At 38.3% G+C, this 17,338-nt stretch overlaps 1 protein-coding gene across 1 annotated transcript in view; it reads right to left on the reverse strand.

Moving 5' to 3' along the window:
• Positions 1-17,338, reverse strand: part of LOC123546328 (uncharacterized) — a 234,024-nt gene that overhangs the window by 9,320 nt on the left and 207,366 nt on the right. Inside the window, exons 79-82 of the mRNA XM_053550673.1 lie at positions 11,405-11,498; positions 8,313-8,482; positions 1,537-1,687; positions 1,011-1,162 (exon numbers count right to left, since the gene is read on the reverse strand). Coding sequence (XP_053406648.1) covers positions 1,011-1,162; positions 1,537-1,687; positions 8,313-8,482; positions 11,405-11,498 — 567 coding nt within the window. The remainder of the gene's footprint in view (positions 1-1,010; positions 1,163-1,536; positions 1,688-8,312; positions 8,483-11,404; positions 11,499-17,338) is intronic.

Genomic DNA, 17,338 nt, shown 5'->3' on the forward strand with positions numbered 1-17,338 from the left:
ACCTGGTTCTTGCGCATGACACTCCATCTCATGATGGTGAACAATTGTGCCAAACATGAAGAAGATATGCTCCGGACAAAGCCATTCTTGAATTTGACCTTTGACCTCTAAGTGTGACCTTGACCTTAGACCTAGGGCCCATCCGCCCGCCCGCCAGGGACGTTCCCATAATACATCCCGTTTTTCAAACGGGCGTATAAAAAAAGGAAATATCTTCCTTTATAGACAGGAGTCTCTCTTTGAAGGTGTCATTAGAAGTTTTTTTGATGGTTTAAAGACACACCAACACAATTTCAGTTATATGGCTACTCTCCCAGCCACTGATGGTGGAGGAAGACCACAGGAAAATCCCAGTTGCTCTCCCCTCCACTTGCCCCCAACCCAACTCCCTCCCTCGGCATGAAAGAAATCTATATCCAAAGCAAAGTTTTGAACATATAGCAGCGAGAGGCAAGTGATATAAAGCTAGTGACCTTAGGTGCTTGGCCTGGGACTAGAGGCAAGTGATATAAAGCCAGTGACCTTAGGTGCTTGGCCTCGGACTAGAGGCAAGTGATATAAAGCCAGTGACCTTAGGTGCTTGGCCTCGGACTAGAGGCAAGTGATATAAAGCCAGTGACCTTAGGTGCTTGGCCTCGGACTAGAGGCAAGTGATATAAAGCCAGTGACCTTAGGTGCTTGGCCTCAGACTACAGGCAAGTGATATAAAGCCAGTGACCTTAGGTGCTTGGCCTCAGACTAGAGGCAAGTGATATAAAGCCAGTGACCTTAGCTGCTTGGCCTCGGACTAGAAGCAAGTGATATAAAGCCAGTGATCTTAACCGCTTGGCCTCAGACTAGAGGCAAGTGATATAAAGCCAGTGATCTAAACCGCTTGGCCTCAGACTAGAGGCAAGTGATATAAAGCCAGTGATCTTAACCGCTTGGCCTCAGACTAGAGGCAAGTGATATAAAGCCAGTGATCTTAACCGCTTGGCCTCAGACTAAAGTATTAGTAAAACTATATCTACCTTTACATGGATTGTACTGTTCTTCAGTTAGAAACAGCGGGAATGACACATCCAATATTGTGCCAGTTGAGTTCATCAACTGTTCAAACTCGCATTCAAATGTTTGATTCTTCATGTTCCTTTGAACACAGGCCACTTGTTGATACAGCAACCTACACAGTATGATAAAGAATTCATTCAGTTGACTTTTTGACTACAGGATTTGAATTATAGGTGGAACATAAATAAGTAAACAGATAAAAAATTCTCTACCAAAAATTAATTCGAAAGTAACTTTTTCAACACTGAAGTTCAAGGTCAGGTTGTATAAAATCCCAATTAAAACACCAGAATGCATAATTTCACACGATGAATAACAATCCTATGCGGTTTGATGACTACAGATCTAACATTTTTGCAACATATGCACAACACAAATTCAGACAAAATGGAAGGACAGATAGAGGGATGTACAAGGGCAACTCTTAAGTTCGGCACCAAAAATTTTGTGGGGCACAAAAAGGAAAAGAAAGAATCCTGTACGCACGTGCATCTAGTGGTGTCTTCAGCTATGGCATCCAAATTCAAAAGACAATCTTCTGAGAAACAGTCATCGTAGAACAGATTAATAGCCCGTTCACTGCTACATATATCAGCCGAACTTGCTAACTGAGCTTTTATGGAATAAAAAGTGTCCTCTGAAATGTCAGACATAAAAGATTGATTAGTATGTATTACGTTTTTATAAGAAAATTAAAAAAAAAATTCTCAAAGGAAATCAGTTAAATAAAACATAAGCTTTGTTATATATCAATATGGGCCATCTTTTTTATGACATTATTTGATAAACACTAAGACTTCAAAATATCAAAAAATAACAAATATTATATGCCTTTGTGTTAACCTATATCATGCTGGACACGACTGTTTAATTAAACGTAATTGTTGGTACAGGCTCCTTGGGTAGGGTAGTGTGTAGTATTTCTTTTTTTCAAATAATCTGTGACAGCACCATTAACCAGGGGGTTTGAACCTCTATATGCAGCCCGTCTGGGCGTACCATGTAAGGTTTTAAGCACTGGTATTCGCAATAGAGGTAGAATGACCTCAGGGGGAAGGGTGCAGTTATGACATTTTGTTTAAATAAGCTATTAGATTGTTATTAGATTATTGTGTTATTTTACAGTATGTTATTATTATGGTAACGCCATTGATATGGTCTTGTTTGAATAGGCGTTAATAAATTATTCAGTTTCAGTTTCAGACTGATCCTGCATTTGTGACCAGTGTAGATCTTGATCAGCCTGCATATTTGTGCAGTCTGATCAAGATCTGCACTGTCTGCCATTCAGTCAGTATCCTTTTGGTAAGCACCCCTTTTAACAGTTAATGGTACTGTCCAAATTGAAAGATGGACAAATTCATTATTGAAATTTTGCAGGGTAGGGGTTAATAGTATCATTAAAGAAACTTATGTATTGTCAGGAACACAAGCTTTTAATGTCACGTAAAAATATATTCTAAATCTGAACTTTGTAACCATGGAAAAATTTATTCCCTAACAGTCTTAATTTGGTTTAGGCCAAAATGGGTATGTTTTTAAAGAAACTCTTTCAAATAATATGTAAATTTCAGCCAATCTTACACACAATGCTTTAAAATCTAATTAAAATATACAATAATATCCCGGCACAACCAGTTTCTGACCGCTTAACAAGTTTTCTGTCCAGTTTTGTTCACATGCAAGTTCAACTCTTTGGTTTATTGCCTCACACTTTCTATCAGCATAAATGCTATAATAAAAGCACACCATTTAAGTTTCAAGTTCCTTACTGAATACATGGCATGATCTCTAATTTTGAAAGTTGTCAGTAGGAAGTCATGCTGGAAATTTACAACCTAAATCCGACCATGTGTGGTATTTTCAACCTAACAAAAAGAAACAGCACTAATTTTTTACTGTAGTTTCTTTTCATCTTTCAAACCCGAGGAACAGTCATAAAAACAAGCTAAAGAAATTCAAACCCGAGAAACAGCCATAAAAACAAGCTAAAGAAATTCAATCCATATCCACAAGTGGTAACTGAGATACCAATTTACAAAAACTTAACCAAATTTGGATTCTGACGCAAATGCCGAGGCCGACTTACGGATGACTCCAATAGCTATACCTATTATTTGAATAGTCAAGCTAAAAATAAAACCCCAAACAGAACAAGTTAAGAAACTCAAACCTGATAAACAGTCATAAAAACAAGATAAAGAAATAAAAACCCAAGAAACAGTCATAAAAACAAGCTAAAGAAATTCGAAAACAGTCATAACAAGGCAGTCTGAAAGACAGCTAAATCCCCCGCCACTGCTATGGATAGTGAAAGGGTAAACCTTTGATTTTAGCTGTGACCTTGACCTTGAACTGACATGGCTGACTCATGAATTCTGCACAACGTCTTGATGAGGTGATCATTTGACCCAAGTTTCATGAAAATCCTTCAAGGGGTTTAGGAGATACAGAGCTGAAACCTTTGACCTTCAGTTGTGACCTTGACCTTGAGTTGACATGGCTGACTCATGAGTTCTTGATGAGGTGATCATTTGACCCAAGTTTGATGAAAATCCTTCAAGGGGTTTAGGAGATACAGAGTGGACACAAAATGGAAGGCTCAAACCTTCGACCCTTAGTTGTGACCTTGACCTTGAACTGGCATGGCTGACTCATAATTTCTGCACATTGTTTTGATGAGGTAATCATTTTACCCAAGTTTGATAAAATTCCTTCAAGGGGTTTAGGAGATACAGAGCGGACACGAAATGGAAGGCTCAAACCTTTGACCTTCAGTTGTGACCTTGACCTTGAGCCGACATGGCTGACTCATAAGTTCTGCATATCGCCTTGATGAGGTGATCATTTGACCCAAGTTTCATGAAAATCCTTCAAGGAGTTTAGGAGATATAGAGCGGACACAAAATGGAAGGCTCAAACCTTGACACTAAGTTGTGACCTTGACCTTGAGCCGGCATGACTGACTCATTGGTTCTGCATATCGTCTTGATGAGGTGATCATTTGACCCAAGTTTGATAAAATTCCTTCAAGGGGTATAGGAGATATAAGGCGGACACAAAATGGAAGGCTCAAACCTTTGACCTTGAGTTGTGACCTTGACCTTGAGCCGACAAGGCTGACCCATGGGTTCTGCACATCGTCTTGATGAGGTGATCATTTGACCCAAGTTTCATGAAAATCCTTCAAGGAGTTTAGAAGATATAGAGCGGACACAAAATGGAAGGCTCAAAACCTTTGACCCTAAGTTGTGACCTTGACCTTGAGCCGGCATGGCTGACTCATAGGTTCTGCACATCGTCTTGATGAGGTAATCATTTTACCCAAGTTTTATAAAATTCCTTTAAGGGGTTTAGGAGATATAGAGCGGACACGAAATGGAAGGCTCAAACCTTTGACCTTCAGTTGTGACCTTGACCTTGAGCTGACATGGCTGACTCATAAGTTCTGCATATCGCCTTGATGAGGTGATAGTTTGACCCAAGTTTGATGAAAATCCTTCAAGGAGTTTAGGAGATATAGAGCGGACACAAAATGGAAGGCTCAAACCTTTGACCCTAAGTTGTGACCTTGACCTTGAGCCGGCATGACTGACTCATGGGTTCTGCACATCATCTTGATGAGGTGATCAGTTGACCCAAGTTTGATAAAATTCCTTCAAGGGGTTTAGAAGATATAGAGCGGACACGAAATGGAAGGCTCAAACCTTTGACCTTGAGTTGTGACCTTGACCTTGAGCCGACAATGCTGACCCATGGGTTCTGCACATCGTCTTGATGAGGTTATCATTTGACCCAAGTTTCATGAAAATCCTTCAAGGAGTTTAGAAGATATAGAGCGGACACAAAATGGAAGGCTCAAAACCTTTGACCCTAAGTTGTGACCTTGACCTTGAGCCGACATGGCTGACTCATGGGTTCTGCACATCATCTTGATGAGGTGATCATTTGACCCAAGTTTTATAAAATTCCTTCAAGGGGTTTATGAGATATAGAGCGAACACAAAATGGCAGGCTCAAACCTTTGACATTGAGTTGTGACCTTGTCCTTGAACCAACAAGGCTGACTCATGGGTTTTGCACATCGTCTTGATGAGGTGATCATTTGACCCAAGTTTCATGAAAATCCTTCAAGGGGTTTAGGAGATATGGACCGGACACGATTTTGTTACGGACGGACGTTCCTACATATGGATACTTATGTGGCTACTCCTTTGTTCTCTCTATTGTTCTTTTAGCCACGTAAGAGAAAAGTAGCCACATAATAGCCTTACGGAATGAATGACATCAAAGAAAAAGTACAGTTATCTATTGTTCCTATAGCCACATAAGTATGCAAATGTGAGCTCGGAAGGACGGACGACGGAAGGACGGACGCAGACCATTCCTATAATCCCTCCGCCACGGCGGGGGATTAAAAACAAGGTAAAGAAATTCAAACCCGAGAAACAGTCATGAAAACAAGCTAAAGTAATTCAAACCCGAGAAACAGTCATGAAAACAAGCTAAAGAAATTCAAACCCGAGAAACAGTCATGAAAACAAGCTAAAGAAATTCAAACCCTAGAAACAGTCATGAAAACAAGCTAAAGAAATTCAAACCCGAGAAACAGTCATGAAAACAAGCTAAAGAAATTCAAACCCGAGAAACAGTCATGAAAACAAGCTAAAGAAATTCAAACCCAAGAAACAATCATAACAAGAGCTGTCTGTAAGACAGCAAATGCTCCACTATTCGAATTGTTGTCCCAGAAGCATGAATATTACCCTTAATGTTAGAATATCTACAGAGTTTCAATCCAGTATCTGCATTAGTTTTGGAGATAATAACTTGCATGCAAAATTTTAACCAGAAGTTTTAAGTTCACAGGGGACATAATTTGCCCAAAATACATGTCAGAGTTATGGGACTTGACCCAGTGAGGTTGGTAATTGACCTAGAAAAGAAAAAATAAGGTACAGAGCTATATGCTTTTAAGTAATTTATATGTACTTGCATGCAAAACTTAACCAGGATTTTTTAAGTCAAAAAGGGGGCATAATTTGGCCAAAATGCATGTCAGAGTTATGGCTCTTGATGCTATCACCTAGTTCAATGACCCTGAAGACACATGTGAAGTTTCAATTCAATATCTGCATTAGTTTTGGAGATAGTAACTTGCATGTAAAACTTTAATCAGGGTTTTCTAAGTCCAAAAGGGGGCATAATTTGGGCAAAATACATGTCAGAGTTATGGGACTTGACCCAGTGAGGTTGGTAATTGACCTAGAAAAAGAAAAAATAAGTTTCAAAGCTATATGCCTTTAAATAAGAGCCATATGTATTTGCATGCAAAACTTTAACCAAGGTGTGACGCCGACGCCAGGAAGAGTAGAATAGCTAGAATAGTCAAGCTAAAAACAAGCTAAAGAAACTCAAACCTGAGAAACAGTCATAACTAGAGCTATCATTGAAGGTAATGAATGTACCCCCCACATGCACTGACACAGTACTTTGCAATTTGACACACAAGATTGCATAATTATGTGGACTGTATGTATATAGACTTTATGTATATAGTATAGTAACAAAAACAAAGTCCCATAACTCTGCAGAATATTTTTTCTGAAAGAACCTAACATGCACCATACACAAGTAAGGTTGGTACTGATCACTTGTGTTAAGTTTCATTAAATTGTGTGCAATGGTTCAGGATATAAGGCAAGCACAAGATTGCATATGCAGACTCTATGTATATAGCACAGTAACAAAACACAAAGTATCATAACTCTGCAGAATATTTATCTAAAACAATGTAACATGCACCATGCACAACTAGTGTTGGTACTGATCACTTGTGTGAAGTTTCATTAAATTGTGTGAAAAGGTTTGAGAGATTAGGTGCACACAAGATTGCATAATTATGCAGACTCTATGTACTAACATTAACAAAAAACAAGGTCCCATAACTCTGCAGTTTTTTTTTCTGAGGGAACCTAACATGCACCATGCACAACTAGGGTTACTACTGATCACTTGTTAAGATTCATTCAACTGTGCGCATGGGTTCACAAGATTAGGCGCGCACAAGATTACATATACAGACTCTATGTATATACACTGGGACCCCGTTATAACGCTGTCGTCGGGGTCCAAGGTTGGAGACCCGCGGATCTAGCGGGGTTAAATTTATAACGCGGGTTGATCGTATCAGCGGTATACGCAATACCCCACCCACCGGTAACGTATTTTGGACGCTGTTTTATGTTAATAAGAAATAAGAATCGTATAAACGAGACATTTATTTACCTTAAATGCTACTGAAAAATACATTAAAAGAATTATAACGCTGTGTCATCTTCTCATTTTGTCGTGATTATAAAAGAAAATTGGATTTGTGTATCCCGGAAGTAAACATATATAACGCTGTGTGAGGAGTGCGCGGTCGTGAGAATTACAATATGCAATGCAATTGCACTGGGGTTTATGTAACTAAAAGAGAAAAAACGCTGACAGTCTTAAAAAAATTAATTTCGAAGGAAATCGATAAATAAGATAGAAAATTTTTAAATCACCGTCGTTGATATACGATATTAAAAAGTGAGCACATTCTCAGTAAGGCTTTCAGTGCGTCGAATCTTCGTTATTTCCGATGAAATTGAGTGTGATGATTACGAAAAACGGCTGCAGTTTATTACAAAATTAGATTTTTTATTCACTCAAGTGATCATGTCATCTGCTTAATTGGTGCAAACTTAAACGGTTTGATAGTTGACTGACCAATGTTTCACGCTTGTTATGCAAACAATCTAATTTTGACACGGTACTGATTGCCAAATTGTCACATGTCTACATGTATTGAAACTTTAACAAAGGCGATACGCAAACAAGTAGCTAGCAGACGATTATTGATTTTTGTGACAGTTGTCATGGGAAGATGTTAAAGTACCCAGGTACTTGTAGTTTTAACGCTAGTTAAGATCAAATTAAGTAACATCCGCGGATTTGTTTTTTTTTTTTTTTTTTTTTTTTTTGATTTTTTTTACCCTGTAAAATTTGGGCGCCAAGGCCATACAGCGTTATACTGAGGACCGCGGTATATCGAGTAGCGTTATAACGGGTTTCGAGTGTAGTATAGTAACAAAAAACAAAGTCCCATAACTCTACAATTTTTTTTTCTGAAAGAACCTAACATGCCCCATGCACAACAAGGGTTGGTACTGATCACTTGTGTGAGGTTTCATTAAATTGTGTCAACAAAAACAAGCTAAAGAAATTCAAACCTGGGATACAGTCTTCAATATCTTCATCCTGAAACAGAATTCCCAGTTTGTATCGATCAGTTCCGATGATTTCAACAATTTTATCAACCTCACATTCTTCTTTTCTTTTCAATGCCTCGATTCGGGCACAAGCGACAAAGTTAGTTAAAACTTCCTTCTCAGTTATGTTGCTGGAATGTAAAAACAAGGATTTCTGTTTTCTTATGTGAGAAAAAAAACCCACTATTTTCATAACATAGTTTCAAAGCAGAAAGTTTTGATACGTTAAAGGGCTTGAAACTATATAAACAAGAGGACCATGATGGTCCTGAATCGCTCACCTGTCCCAACATGACCCAGTTTTGAACTAAGTATGACGTCGTTTTTTTTCTATTATTTGAAATAGTGACCTAGTTTTTGAGCTCATGTGACCCAGTTTTGAACCTGACCTAGATATCATCAAGATGAACATTCAGACCAACTTTCATACTGATCCCATGAAAAATATGGCCTCTAGAGAGGTCACAAGGTCTTTTCATTATTTGACCTACTGACCTAGTTATTGATGGCACGTGACCCAGTTTCAAACTTGACCTAGATATCATCAAGATGAACATTCTGACCAATTTTCATGAAGATCCATTCAAAAGTATGGCCTCTAGAGAGGTCACAAGCTTTTTCTATTTTTAGACCTAATTACCTAGTTTTTGACCGCAGCTGACCCAGTTTCGAAATTGATCTAGATATCATCAAGATGAACATTCAGACCAACTGTCATACAGATCCCATGAAAAATATGGCCTCTAGAGAGGTCACAAGGTTTTTCTATTATTTGACCTACTGACCTAGTTTTTGATGGCACATGACCCAGTTTCAAACCTGACCTAGATATCATCAAGGTGAACATTCTGACCAACTTTCATGAAGATCTTGTGAAAAATATGACCTCTAGAGAGGTCACAAGGTTTTTCTATTTTTAGACCTACTGACCTAGTTTTTAACCACAGTTGACCCAGTTTCGAACTTGGCCTAGATATCATCAAGATGAACATTCAGACCAATCTTCATACAGTTCCCATGAAAAATATGGCTTCTAGAGAGGTCACAAGGTTTTTTATTATTTGACCTACTGACCTAGTTATTGATGGCACGTGACCCAGTTTCAAACTTGGCCTAGATATCATCAAGATGAACATTCTGACCAATTTTCATGAAGGTCCATTCAAAAGTATGGCCTCTAGAGAGGTCACAAGGTTTTTTTATTATTTGACCTACTGACCTAGTTTTTGACCGCACGTGACCCAGTTTCAAATTTGGCCTAGATATCATCAAGATGAACACTCAGACCAGTCTTCATACAGTTCCCATGAAAAATATGGCTTCTAGAGAGGTCATAAGGTTTTTTTATTATTTGACCTACTGACCTAGTTATTGATGGCATGTGACCCAGTTTCAAACTTGACCTAGATATCATCAAGATGAACATTCTGACCAATTTTCATGAAGATCCATTCAAAAGTATGGCCTCTAGAGAGGTCACAAGGTTTTTTTATTATCTGACCTACTGACCTAGTTATTGATGGCACGTGACCCAGTTTCAAACTTGACCTAGATATCATCAAGATGAACATTCAGACCAATCTTCATACAGTTCCCATGAAAAATATGGCCTCTAGAGAGGTCACAAGGTTTTTTCATTATTTGACCTACTGACCTAGTCATGACGGCACGTGACCCAGTTTCACACTTGACCTAGATATCATCAAGATGAACATTCTGACCAATTTTCATGAAGATCCATTCAAAAGTATGGCCTCTAGAGAGGTCACAAGCTTTTTCTATTTTTAGACCTAATGACCTAGTTTTTGACCGCAGCTGACCCAGTTTCGAACTTGACCTAGATATCATCAAGATGAACATTCAGACCAACTTTCATACAGATCCCATGAAAAATATGGCCTCTAGAGAGGTCACAAGGTTTTTCTATTATTTGACCTACTGACCTAGTTTTTTAAGGCACGTGACCCAGTTTCAAACTTGACCTAGATATCATCAAGATGAACATTCTGACCAACTTTCATGAAGATCTTGTGAAAAATATGGCCTCTAGAGAGGTCACAAAGTTTTTCTATTTTTAGACCTACTGACCTAGTTTTTAACCGCAGGTGACCCAGTTTCGAACTTGACCTAGATATCATCAAGATGAACATTCTGACCAATTTTCATAAAGATCCCATGAAAAATGTGACCTCTAGAGAGGTCACAAGCAAAAGTTTACGCACAGACGGACGGACGGACGACGGACGCTGCATGATCACAAAAGCTCACACTGTCACTTTGTGACATGTGAGCTAAAAATTAATGAACATTTAAAATATATTGACTAGAAATTGCTTTTTTAAAAGCCCACATCTCCCCATACCAGTTCAACTATTTTTAGCATCATGTCGGGGACTGTATGATGAAGAAAACATTTCATGGAAACTAAGAAGAGGTGCAAAAAACAGAAAAGTTTCACAATGCATTTGTTAAACAACAATATGGAGAAAAATAAATGTAAGAAGCAGAACTACTGCAAATGCGTATGCACTCGGAATTGGTATTTCAAGTTAGGCTGCAATGTTAAATCTATAAATAGAAATTTCATGGAAAAGACCAATTATGGTTGTTTGATTGTTTACGATCCTGTAAAGGTCAGGTGGCACTTCCTATTCACAGCGTAGTGTGCTAACATCATAATTGAGCTGCACCATGAGAAAACCAACATAGTGCATATGCGACCAGCATGGATCCAGACCAGCCTACGCATCCGCACAGTCTGGTCAGGATCCATACTGTTCGCTAACAGTTTCTCTAATTGCAATAGGGTTTGAAAGCGAACAGTATGGATCCTGACCAGACTGCGCTGATACGCAGGCTGATCTGGATCCATGCTGGTCGCAAATGCACTATGTTGGTTTTCTCATGGTGCGGCTCATATCATTTCAATGTATGTTACCTGCATCTGTTTTAAAAAATTTTTGGTATTATTTTCTAACCATGTAAAATGTAAATTATTGCTTCATCTGTCACTCACATTTTCATAACAAAGAGAAAAGGTATGTTTGCGATACCTGCAAGATCCTTCGTAGATGTACGGCCTAAGTTTGCACTCGGCCCATGTTAGTGTCCGCAGCCCAATAAATGTGCATACTTTTGGATAATGATCTGAAATATAATTGAAAGAATGATTTATTAAGCTGTGCTGTTTCAACGGTGTATTAAAGACTTTACTGTTATGACAATCATGTTATGATGATTGATTGAATGAACTTGTCACGACCACAGCTTCTCATGTGACACCAGTACTGGTTTTTAATTAAGTGGTCTCTGGAGTGGTTCAAATGAGCTTTAAGCTTTTATCCCAATCCAGCTGAAACAAGAGCTCTGCCAAGTTGGGCAATATACACCCGAAGGGTTATATCAGAGGACTGGAGCAAAATTTAAAGAACTTAACTGTTGGGAATAATAAAGGGAAGAAATTCCAAAAAAAAATTCTATGTCCACAAAAAAAAAAATCCTTACCATGTACAGATATGTCAAAATACATCTAAAAATTGGAGGTACCATCCATGTTGTACCACAGAAAAGTGCTTTCGGTTTTTCCTTAAGGCCAATAATAAACAAGAGGACCATGATGGTCCTGAATCGCTCACCTCTTCCAACATGACCCAGTTTTGAGTATGACGTCGTTTTTTCTATTATTTGACATAGTGACCTAGTTTTGAACTTGACCTAGGTATTATCAAGATAAAAATTCTGACCAATTTTCATGAAGATCCATTGAAAAATATGGTCTCTAGAGAGGTAACAAGGTTTTTCTATTATTTGACCTATTGACCTAGTTTTCAAAGGTACGTGACCCTGTTTTGAACTTTACCTAGATATCATCAAGGTGAACATTCTCACTAATTTTCATGAAGATCTCATGAAAAATATGGCCTCTAGAGAGGTCACAAGGTTTTTCTATTTTCATACCTACTGGCCTAGTTTTTGACCGCACATGACCCGGTTTCAAAACTTGACCTAGATATCATCAAGATGAACATTCAGACCAACTTTCATACAGATCCATTGAAAAATATGGCCTCAAGAGAGGTCACAAGGTTTTTTTTTATTATTTGACCTACTGACCTAGTTTTTTAAGGCACGTGACCCATTTCAAACTGACCTAGATATCATCAAGGTGAACATTCTGACCAATATTCATGAAGATCCATTCACAAGTATGGCCTCTAGAGTGGTCACAAGGTTTTTCTATTTCTAGACCTACTGACCTAGTTTTTGACCGCAGTTGACCCAGTTTCGAACCTGACCTAGATATCATCAAGATGAACATTCAGACCAATTTTCATACAGATCCCATGAAAAATATGGCCTTTAGAGAGGTCACAAGGTTTTTCTATTATTTGACCTACTGACCTAGTTTTTGAAGGCACGTGACCCATTTTCGAACTTGACCTAGATATCATCAAGATGAACATTCAGACCAACTTTCATACAGATCCCATGAAAAATATGACCTCTAGAGAGGTCGTAAGGTTTTTCTATTATTTGACCTACTGACCTAGTTTTTGAAGGTACATGACCCAGTTTCAAACTTGACCTAGATATCATCAAGGTGAATGTTCTGCCCAATTTTCATGAAGATCTTGTGAAATATATGGCCTCTAGAGAGGTCACAAGGTTTTTCTATTTTTAGACCTACTGACCTAGTTTTGGACGGCATGTGACCCAGTTTCAAACTTGACCTAGATATCATCAAGATGAACACTCTGACCAATTTTCATGAAGATCTTTTGAAATATATGGCCTCTAGAGAGGTCACAAGGTTTTTCTATTTTTAGACCTACTGACCTAGTTTTTGAAGGCACATGACCCAGTTTCGAACTTGACCTAGATATCATCAAGATGAACATTCTGACCAACTTTCATAAAGATCCCATGAAAAATGTGACCTCTAGAGTGGTCACAAGCAAAAGTTTACGGACGGACGCACGCACGCACTGACGACGGACGACGGACACCGCGCTATCACAAAAGCTCACCTTGTCACTTTGTGACAGGTGAGCTAAAAGTTTACAAAATAAGCTATTTATAGTAATATAAAAGGGAAGTAATTCAAACAAGAGCACCATGATGGTCCTGAATCGCTCACCTATCCTCACATGACCCAGTGTTGAACTGAGTATGACGTCGTTATTTCTATTATTTGACATAGTGACCTAGTTTTTGAGCACATGTGACCTAGATATCATCAAGATAAAAAATTCTGACCAATTTTCATGAAGATCTATTGAAAAATATGGCCTCTAGAGAGGTCACAAGGTTTTTCTATTGTTTGACCTAATGACTAGTTTTTGAAGGCACGTGACCCACTTTTAAACTTGACCTAGATATCATCAAGGTGAACATTCTCACTAATTTTCATGAAGATCTCGTGAAAAATATGGCCTCTAGAGAGGTCACAAGGTTTTTCTATTTTTCGACCTACTGGCCTAGTTTTTGACCGCACATGACCCAGTTACGAACCTGACCTAGATATCATCAAGCTGAACATTCTCACCAATTTTCATGAAGATCCATTGAGAAATATGACCTCTAGAGAGGTCACAAAGTTTTTCTATTTTTAGACCTACTGACCTAGTTTTTGACCCCACGTGACCCAGTTTCGAACTTGACCTAGATATCATCATGGTGAACATTATGACCAATTTTCATGAAGATCCATTATAAAATATGGCCTATAGAGAGGTCACAAGGTTTTTCTATTTTTAGATCTACTGACCTAGTTTTTAACCCCACGTGACCCAGTTTCGAACTTGACCTAGATATCATCAAGGTAAACATTCTGACCAATATTCATGAAGATCCATTGAAAAATATGGCCTCTAGAGAGGTCACAAGGTTTTTCTATTTTTAGACCTAATGACCTAGTTTTTGATCCCACGTGACCCAGTTTCAAACTTAACCTAGATATCATCAAGGTGAACATTATGACCAATATTCATGAAGATCTCATGAAAAATATGGCCTCAAGAGAGGTCACAAGGTTTTTCTATTTTTAGACCTACTGACCTAGTTTTTGACCCCACGTGACCCAGTTTCAAACTTGTCTTAGATATCATCAAGGTGAACGTTCTGACCAATTTTCATGAAGATCTTTTGAAATATATGGCCTCTAGAGAGGTCACAAGGTTTTTCTATTTTTAGACCTACTGACCTAGTTTTTGAAGGCACGTGACCCAGTTTCGAACTTGACCTAGATATCATCAAGATGAACATTCTGACCAACTTTCATAAAGATCCCACAAAAAATGTGACCTCTAGAGTGGTCACAAGCAAAAGTTTACGGACGCACGGACGACGGACGCCGCGCGATCACAAAAGCTCACCTTGTCACTTTGTGACAGGTGAGCTAAAAATGTGACCTCTAGAGATGTCACAAGGAAAAGTTTACGCACGGACGGACGCTGCGTGATCACAAAAACTCACCTTGTCACTATGTGACAGGTGAGCTAACAATCATGTCTATTCACACATTCTGTAATGATGATACAGAAATAGAAAGGGACAATCATGTCTATTCACACATTCTTTAATGATGATACTGAAACAGAAAGGGACAATCATGTTTATTCACACATTCTGTAATGATGATACTGCAATAGAAAGTAAGAATCATGTCTCTACACACACTCTTTAATGATGATACTGCAATAGAAAGGGACAATCATGTCTATTCACACATTCTGTAATGATGATACTGAAATAGAAAGTAAGAATCATGTCCCCACACACATTCTGTAATGATGATACTGCAATAGAAAGTAAGAATCATGTCTCTACACACATTCTGTAATGATGATACTGCAATAGAAAGTAAGAATCATGTCTCTACACACATTCTGTAATGATGATACTGAAATAGAAAGTAAGAATCATGTCTCTACACACATTCTGTAATGATGATACTGAAATAGAAAGGGACAATCATGTCTATTCACACATTCTGTAATGATGATACTGAAATAGAAAGGGACAATCATGTCTATTCACACATTCTGTAATGATGATACTGAAATAGAAAGGGACAATCATGTCTATTCAGATATTCTGTAATGATGATACAGAAATAGAAAGTAAGAATATAAGGATCTTACATGCCTGCCTGTGTAAGACGGGGTTTTCCCTACCCGAGGGACAGTGTGGAATGGAAAACCGAGCGTTAGCGAGGCTTTTTATCCATGCTGTCCCGAGGGTAGGGAAAACAGCTGTCTTCCACAGGCAGACATGTTAGATCATTTTTCTTGCCTATCATGTTCAAAATAGATCGTGGAGACAAATAGGTTTGGGTATTTCCTGACATTATTTATAAAGTTTATGACATCACAATGGTACCAGTACTATGTGACGTCACCTTAGTGCACGCTATTTTAGACAAGGTTTTTTCCCTAGGGAAAGACAGGAATATCTATCCCCGGCGCGTGCTCGGATAAATGTATACTTTCCCCGCTAGGTAGGCAAGAATCATGTGTCTACACATTTTCTGTCATGTGCGGTCAAAAACTAGGTCAGTAGGTCTGAAAATAGAAACAAGAGGACCATGATGGTCCTGAATCGCTCACCTCTTCCCACATGACCCAGTTTTGAGTATGACGTCGTTTTTTCTATTATTTGACATAGTGACCTAGTTTTTGAGCTCATGTGACCCAGTTTTGAACTTTACCTAGATATTATCAAGATAAAAATTCTGACCAATTTTCATGAAGATCCATTCAAAAATATGGTCTCTAGAGAGGTCACAAGGTTTTTCTATTATTTGACCTATTGATCTAGTTTTCGAAGGTACGTGACCCTGTTTTGAACTTTACCTAGATATCATCAAGGTGAACATTCTCAATAATTTTCATGAAAATCTCATGAAAAATATGGCCTCTAGAGAGGTCACAAAGTTTTTCTATTTTTATACCTACTGGCCTAGCTTTTGACCGCACCTGACCCAGTTTCGAAATTGACCTAGATATCATCAAGGTGAACATTCAGATCAATTTTCATGAAGATCCATTGAAAAATATGGCCTCTAGAGAGGTCAAAAGATTTTAATAATTTTAGACCTACTGACCTAGTTTTTGACCGCAGTTGACCCAGTTTCAAACCTGACCTAGATATTATCAAGATGAACATTCAGACCAATTTTCATACAGATCCCATGAAAAGTATGGCCTCTAGAGAGGTCACAAGGTTTTTTTATTATTTGACCTACTGACCTAGTTTTTTAAGGCATGTGACCCAGTTTCAAATCTGACCTAGATATCATCAAGGTGAACATTCTGACCAATTTTTATGGAGATCCATTCAGAAGTATGGCCTCTAGAGAGGTCACAAGGTTTTTCTATTTTTAGACCTACTGACCTAGTTTTTGACCGCACATGACCCTGTTTCAAACTTGACCTAGATATCATCAAGATGAACATTCAGACCAACTTTCATACAGATCCCATGAAAAATATGGCCTTTAAAGAGGTCACAAGGTTTTTCTATTATTTGACCTACTGACCTAGTTTTTGATGGCACGTGACCCACTTTCGAACTTGATCTAGATATCATCAAGATGAACATTCAGACCAACTTTAATACAGATCCCATGAAAAATATGGCCTCTAGAGAGGTCACAAGGTTTTTCTGTTATTTGACCTACTGACCTAGTTTTTGAAGGCATGTGACCCACTTTCAAACCTGACCTAGATATCATCAAGGTAGACATTCTGACCAATTTTCATGAAGATCTCATGAAATATATGGCCTCTAGAGAGGTCACAAGGTTTTTCTATTTTTAGACCTACTGACCTAGTTTTTGACCACATGTGACCCAGTTTCGAACTTGACCTAGATATCATCAAGATGAACATTCTGACCAACTTTCATACAGATCCCATGAAAAACATGGCCTTTAGAGAGGTCACAAGGTTTTTCTATTATTTGACCTACTGACCTAGTTTTTTATG

The sequence above is a fragment of the Mercenaria mercenaria genome, chromosome 9 (genome assembly GCF_021730395.1).
Source record: "Mercenaria mercenaria strain notata chromosome 9, MADL_Memer_1, whole genome shotgun sequence".
Lineage (NCBI taxonomy): Eukaryota > Metazoa > Mollusca > Bivalvia > Venerida > Veneridae > Mercenaria > Mercenaria mercenaria.